The sequence below is a fragment of the Salvelinus alpinus genome, chromosome 7 (assembly GCF_045679555.1).
Source record: "Salvelinus alpinus chromosome 7, SLU_Salpinus.1, whole genome shotgun sequence".
NCBI lineage: Eukaryota > Metazoa > Chordata > Actinopteri > Salmoniformes > Salmonidae > Salvelinus > Salvelinus alpinus.
In genome coordinates this window covers 51,016,701-51,024,303 of record NC_092092.1, presented here as the reverse complement: position 1 = coordinate 51,024,303, position 7,603 = coordinate 51,016,701, and the positions used below count along the sequence as shown (strand labels likewise).

Sequence of the window (7,603 nt, the reverse complement as noted above, 5' to 3'; positions counted from 1 at the left end):
TTTAGGGGAAGGGTTAGCTAACATGCTAAGTAGTTGTCAAGTAGCAAAAAAGTAGTTGCTAAAATTGTCCTTGATGGGATTTGAACACACAACCTTTGGGTTGCTAGATGTTCCCGTTATTACAACCAACCAACCACCCACTATCTTCTGTAACCATATCAAATGTAACATATAGTAAATACATTATTCCAGATTTACATGTATTATGTTACGTCTAGTCTGAGACCAGTCTGCACGCGGGGAATTCCCGTATGGAAAGTGCCTTGTCATACCTCGGCCTTCCATTTTACCCTTTGGCGTCGCGTCCCACCCATTTGTTTACATTACCTTGCCTTTTGCTCACAATAACAGAAGGAGAATAGAGCTTTGTCATTTAGGGCGGTGGACTTCCCCCCGATGCCGCACCAAACCCTTGTGATTGGCTAGACCGACGTATAAATATTACACCAGCCGTCGTATTAAGGTTCATACGCGGAACTGTACCCAGAACAGCGAGACGCACTGACAGCTAGCTTACAGTGGAGCCGGCCTTTAACATTTTAACTGCGCAACACATATTTTACAGCGAAAATTGGGCTGAAAGTAAGTCGTGAGAAGACTCGACTATGTCTATGACCGTGAAAGCCTATCTCCTTGGGAAGGAACACATATCGAAAGAAATTCGTCGCTTTGCTGTCGACCAAGATGTTTCAACGAGTTTTGAGTATTTGAATCGAAAGGTTGTTGATGTTTTCTCAACACTGCGAAATGTCCCCTACCAAATGTTTTACAAAGGTAAGCCTATACTGTCAGTGTTTCATTATAGGCCTATGGTACAGTGTTTTCGATCGTGTTATTGTCATAAATATTTCTGGCGGTAATTTTGTTGTAATATTCCATAACATCGCGCCCGACAAAGTAATTCACGACTACAGTAAAGTTATTGCGCACTTTACTACCTAGTTTACTTGAGTAGGCCTATCAACTGATTAATGTCGTGTCATAGGCCTAGACCAAAGTGCGTCAAGAAGTTAAGTGAAATAATCTGCTGACTGAAAGCTTCAATAACAGGAGGGAGCTTGACGAATTTAAGTATAGATCTCAAGATGACAATTTGTCTTTATGCACCAGAAAAAATCTGATAGAACTGGTACACAGAACATTATTGAAGTCTACATTTGACATTGCATTTCATAGTGAATGTCAGATCGAGTGAGCAGCAAATATGCTCTATTACATGTATGTCATACATGCAATGATGTATACCTGTTGTACTACATTTCTCTGAGCTCGCCCTACCTGTAGGCATACCATCAGTTCATAGTGAACTTTTATTTATATATATATATATGGGATATAACGGTGACTTAGCAACAGATGGCATTAACCCAGAAAAAAAAGATCAAATTCTGTAAGAGCTCTCCTCCCAAGAAGGGAATCAAAGTTGACCAATTTCATACAGTAGTATTATTGACTGGTACCACATCACACAATTTATGTTTTCCATATTGGGCATCAGGGTTGGGGTCAATTCCATTACAACTCAGTCAAACCAGGAAATGAATTGTTTTTCAATACATGACATGAATGTATTAAACATTTGGCGATTTTCAATAACCAATAACTGAACTGGAACTTGACAAATGTGTTGGTCTGAGCACAACACCTTTGTAACAACAGTATTCCCTTGACCTCTGTTTCAAATAAAACAAGCCAGTGAGGATAAGCTGTAGACAGATTTCCTTACTAGTGAACTCGTACTGCTATTATCTAATCATCTGGCCTGGATAAGGAGCTGACAGCAAACAATGGCTTGTGAAACACGTGAGATCAGTGTGTGACAACGTATTGTCTTTTTTGTTTCCCTTGTACCCAGACGAGGACGGTGACATGATCGCCTTCTCCACCGACGATGAGCTCATCATGGGCCTCACCTGCATCAAGGACGACACCTTCCGCCTCTTCATCAAGGGTGAGTCTTTTGTGATCAAAGATGGTGCATTTTCAAATATAATATATAAAGATTAATCGGTCTGGTATTAATGTGTAATGCACTAAGTCATCATTACCACTATTATAATGACATAGCATCCTCATTGTTACTGAAACATTGTAGTTATTAATACCTACCCGCATATCCTTTTTTTTCTTTCCCTTACAGAGAAGAAGGAGCACAGGCGTGAGTTCCCTGCTTTTGCCTTCCCGGGCGGTGTCCCTCCTTTTGCCTTCCCTCCTCACCCTGGATCACCCCATATGGGACCCCCTCCACCCCATGGCCCACCACCTCATGGTCATGGCCCTCACGGGCCCCCCATGGTGCACCCCAACGTGACCTGTGATGAATGTGAGGGCCCGGTGGCGGGGACCCGTTTCAAGTGCACTGTGTGCTCCAACTACGACCTATGCTCCCCGTGTCAGGCCAAGGGGCTCCACAAGGAGCACGTCCTCCTACCCATCTGGCACCCCTTCAACAACACATTCGAGGTAAGACACATATGTTTATTTCTTATGTTTTAAAGTGGATATACTTGCAGATACACATCTGAGCAATTTAAAACTCCATTGGAAGTGTTTGGGTTTTTTTCTCCCCAAAAATAGAAGGGACATATCTGTGTGGTTAGGGAGAGAAAAATGGCCTCTATAGTTTGATCTTGTTCTTCTACACAGTGTTTCCCTCGTGGGAAGTGGATGCGGAAGATGAGACACTGCATGTGGGCCCAGGCCCAAAGCCAGGCCCAGCCTGGTACCTATGGGTCCCAGCCAGGCCAGGCGGCCCCCGAGGACAGTCAGCCATCCTCTGATGCCTCATCTACTTCCTCGCAGCAGTCCCAGGCCAATATGGATTACCTGAAGAACATTGGAGAAGGGGTGGCAGCCATGCTTAGCCCACTGGGTAAGACCAAGTGAAAAGTGCCATATAAAAAAAATGTAATAATTTATCAATCCATTATTAGAAATCTACTGACTACTCTAAATTTGAATGTACTGAAATTGCTTACTTAGCTCTCCATGTTGCCTGCAGGTATCGATGTGGATATTGACGTGGAGCACGAGGGGAAGAGGACCAAGGTGATGACCCTCAACCCGACCCCACCCGGGTCAGGAGGCCACCCCGGTGCTAGGAGTGACAACGAGACAGGGGGGTCTGAGGGAGCAGGGGCGAACGAGGGAGACATGGAGGTGGACGAGCTGAGCAGCCTGGGTAGCGCCAGTGGTTTGGCTAAGGTATGACACGCTGCTTTACAGCTTAATTACTTAATCAAAGTTTAAAAAATCTGTTTCATTTTAATGAATGATACTTAATCAGTTAATGGTGAAGAATAAAATTTCCTGTCAGAGATGGTTTGTGTTGTTAAATGATGTATCTCTCTATGTGCAGGGTGGTAAAGACGCCGGGGGCAGTGGTGACGAGGAATGGACTCACGTGACCTCCAAGGAGGTGGACCCCTCTACAGGAGAGCTCCAGTCTCTCAGGGTGGGTGAGGAGGGCTCACTGGAAGCCCTAGGGTCCCTCACCACTTCCCAGGGTCCCTCACAGGAACCACTGAAGTCCCTCACTCTCGCTGAGGCCGCAGCCTACCCCCACTTGCCTCAAGGTACGATAGTTTGAGAATTCTCATATCCTCCATCCCTAGTATTAGTTGTAGTGATTCCTTATCCTCCTTGCTAGTAGTAACCACTTCAGTCAGTGGTAGTTAAATCCTGAGTTGTGGCTTCAGTTAGGGATAGGTGTCATAGTTGTGATTTTAGCTCAAGGTTCTTATATCCCTGACTACACCTGGTACAGTAGTATTGACTAGTAGAAGTTACTTACATCAGCGATTGATCCTCCACTGTGTCCAGATGCAGACCCACGCCTGGTGGAGTCGCTGTCCCAGATGCTGTCCATGGGCTTCACAGACGAGGGTGGCTGGCTCACCCGTCTTCTCCACACCAAGGACTGCGATGTTGGGGCCGCCCTGGACACCATCCACTACTCCAAACCCCCGCAGAAGTAAAGGGGCCTAAACAAAGAACCATGAGGCACACCACTCCTCCATCCCCCTATCATAGCCATTTCACCAATACTGCCTCTTCACATCTCTCTGGCAATTAGTACCTCAAGCAATAATAGTCTATTAGATCTGAATATGTAATGGAAAATATCTATTGTACAGACACAAGTATAAAGGATTTACTAATCAGGTATTTATCTTAATAATTGACTTTCTATAACTGTTTAACTCAGCGTTAACGGATACATGGGTTCATTTTTAAATTGGATTGAAAAAAGGAGTAATATAGAATATTAACTCTAGAGCAAGTACTAAGCAAGTTGTCGATTAATCAAGTTACGATTCTTATTATTTAGTGTTATTATTGCCAGACGTATAAACTGTCATGTCCATTATCTGTGTCAACAGGATCAAGTGAAAGGTGTGAATCATGACTGTCTAACATTTCTCCCCATGTCAAGACAAAATAAAATACTTCTGCAAAGAAACTGTATTGTCATTGGATTTTCATACTGTCTCGTTTAATCATTTATTGCAACCATGAACTATTAGACAAAATCCAGAGATTAATGCATTAAATGTTAATTACAAAATATTCAGACTTGTTGACAGAGTAGGCCACTTCGTATATAGATGCACAAAAAAAGAGCAACCATTACATGGCTTTTAAAAAGTGTCATCAAAGTCGTCTTCCGTGTAGAACAGGGTCCCCAGAGAGAGGGTAGGGCATGGGTGCTTGGTGGGTGGGGGCTGATGACAGACTGGTGCTTCGCTCTCCTCCGGTAACGTCATATGGGCAGGACCTCCTTCGCTCTCGGCAGCCTGCCCAAATCCACAATGGGGGATAGTCGACTTCAGCCTATCAAATGTCTTCTTGGTGCTCTTTCCCAGAAAACCACTACCCCCACCTAGCCCAGCCAATTTGGAAATACCACTACAGGCCGGTTGTCCAAAAGAGGCTTTTATATAGTTCTGGTGTTTGAGCGGAACATTTGAGAACATTGAACCAGCGGTTTGGAACTCTATATGCGTTGTACTACCACTCCAGTTGGTCTCATCTTCCTCAGGAGAGGCAGTTAGGAACTGGGCCCATTTGGAGGTCTGTGACACTGCAGTACCCGAGGATCCAGAAGGTTGCGAGGTCGTCGCTGCATTTGCTCTGTAGGGGACTGAGGTTGAAGAGAGTTTGCTGCTGGTAGTTGAGGGTGGTTCAATTACAGTAGGGGGTTTGCTGTAAGCTGGGACTGGTGGTCTGCAGGGAGTTGACTGTTTGGGAGACCACTGTACAGGGGCCAATGACCTGGTGGGTCTGTTGTGTTGTGGCGGCTGTGGTAAAAAGCGAACCAGAGAAAGCATATTAGTTAGTACATACAAGGTACAGACTGCTTGGACATGTGCTGGTATGAATTAGCTTTAGCTGCTTACATTAGCCGACTTCCCTTTCGTCCTCCAGCCTTGTGTAGGAGGCATGGTGTCCTCTTCTCCACTGTGATATCCCCTCCCCTCATTCTCCCCTCTACCTCTCTTCCTCTTTCTGTTGGGCCACAATAATCCATGCTGTCACAAATACCTATGCTCAATCTAAACACAGATTGTCATATAGAGAAGGGTTAGAAGTTATTTTTACAGAAAATAAACAATCACATTAAAGTGGACTGAATAGTCAACTTTGACAATGATGAGTGGTGCTGCTGGTTACTCAGGTGTGGTTTTGGATCAGTGTTTTAGAATGGTGGCCAATTGATCCTCAGATGACACTGGTGTTATTGAGAATCAGGAAGGTGGAGACAACAGTGGGGGAAATGTAGGCCACTGTTTAGGCACAAACTTGTACAGACATAACAAAATAATTAGCCTGACATGAGTCATGGGCATACCTAATATTTATGTTGCCTTGGAGATGGTTTCTGTCCATGTAAACATTCTCTTCCTCAGCCTGTTCTTGACCCGCCCCTTCATCGCTTGTCTGCAGGTATTTACTCCAGCGACTCCCATTAGCCTCTTCTGCCTACAGGAATACAGATATTAATTTACCGGTATTTTGAATGGTAAACAATGTTTTCTTATGATATTAAATGGACAACATGGATTATTGGTTCGGGCTGCTGCCCTAAAACTGCATGTTCAGTTTGTGCCCAACTGCCCATGCCTACATTCAATTGACTGTGTCAAATACATTTGTTTGTGTCCCAAAAAAGTGATGGGCAATAACAATGGTGGGAACTCACATTCTGGTCACAACACTCCTGAGCTTTTTCTACAACCTCTTCTTCATCCACATCATCCACCTCCTCCCTATCACAAATAATAAAGAGACATAGCATGATATAGTTCATTTAAGCACACATTTTGCACCGCACCTGGAAGTTAAGCTAGGGGGGAAGTGACATACAGGGCATACAGTGGATCCAAGTCTTCTCACACCACTCAAACAGGAGTGGCAGTGTATACAGATAAATACATTCCACAGTAATAATCTTTTGACTTCCATTTCTGCCTAGGCTTATTTAAATTCAGTAATGCAAATCATAGGGCTGAAATGTGATGCTCTGTACGCTGCTTGCTTCCTGTCAGGGTGAAGTAGACAGTGGTGAGAGTGATGCTATTTTTTCCTCCAACATTTAAAATATCAGAAGAGTTACCATCGTGACCAGGCTTTCTGGTCCTGCTCTTCAAGTATCTCTCCACGCCTGGCATTGGCCTTCTGAACATGACGTCTGCAATCCACTCCAGAGCCACGACCAAACTCCTGGAAAGGTTACATAACAGACACGTTGGCCTTGTTCGAGGGCGTCAAAACCGTGATTTATCATGGGTAAGTTGTGACTGAATTACAAATAATAATGAGTCATTATTTATGATTATTTGTATATCAGTCACTCACCGGCTGCAATGTCGAACAAGCCCATTATTATATATTTTTTACAAATACTTTACTTGTTGTGGTTCGAACAAATTATTAACTGGCTTACCTTAATGACCGACTGCTTTTCCCCACACAGCTTGCAGTTCCATTTTTTGCTCTTTTTAACCTGCAATTAAGCGCGCAAATATGTTTACACATGCAACACAAGTTTGAAGATAGCTAGCTAACGTTAACAGGCTAACTAGAAAGTTAACTCCTTCTACAACTAGCAACCTTAAGTTACCTGTTGCACTTGGTAGGTTTGACAAGAACAGCATCTTAGGACATGAAATTCCTGAACCATGTTCCTTGTTTTAGTTGTAGTGGCTAGCTAAAAACGACTAGTGTGAGATTTTGCCGGGAATGTTTTGAAAAACTATCGAATGAGGAAACAGGAAACGTGACGTCATACCGCACGTACCACAGAAAATCTAATTATATTGGTCACATACACGTATTTAGCAGACGTTATTGCTGGTGTAGCGAAATGCTTGCATTCATAGTTCCAACCGTGCAGTAGTACATAGGAGCTAGAAACAGAACTACCATATGTCGGCGCCATCTTATTGAAGCAGAACACAATCAAATATATTGAGCGCCCTCTGGCATTGGCTAAGTGCAGAGTTATTAAATGGGCGCAAGCATGAAGATATAGTACTATGTTGTTCAATTAAGCAATAAGGCCCTTAGTCATGGTATATTGGCCATATGCCACAAACCCCCG

At 43.7% G+C, this 7,603-nt stretch overlaps 2 protein-coding genes across 2 annotated transcripts; one reads left to right on the top strand and one right to left on the bottom strand.

Annotated features, from left to right (window-relative positions):
- The first annotated feature begins 276 nt into the window (after positions 1-276).
- sqstm1 (sequestosome 1) lies at positions 277-4,462 on the top strand. The gene is made up of 7 exons (XM_071410594.1): positions 277-774; positions 1,856-1,951; positions 2,141-2,463; positions 2,647-2,872; positions 3,002-3,204; positions 3,359-3,575; positions 3,823-4,462. Exons 1-7 carry the CDS (start codon positions 606-608, stop codon positions 3,975-3,977), a joined length of 1,389 nt encoding a protein of 462 aa, XP_071266695.1. The 5' UTR covers positions 277-605; the 3' UTR covers positions 3,978-4,462.
- Positions 4,463-4,467: 5 nt separating this feature from the next.
- mrnip (MRN complex interacting protein) lies at positions 4,468-7,442 on the bottom strand. Its single transcript, XM_071410595.1, has 7 exons — positions 7,124-7,442; positions 6,947-7,006; positions 6,617-6,723; positions 6,203-6,269; positions 5,852-5,982; positions 5,400-5,508; positions 4,468-5,300 (listed from the first exon to the last, which is right to left on the bottom strand). The coding sequence occupies exons 1-7, from the start codon at positions 7,181-7,183 to the stop codon at positions 4,641-4,643; spliced, it is 1,194 nt and encodes a 397-aa protein (XP_071266696.1). The 5' UTR covers positions 7,184-7,442; the 3' UTR covers positions 4,468-4,640.
- Between the last annotated feature and the right edge of the window lie 161 nt (positions 7,443-7,603).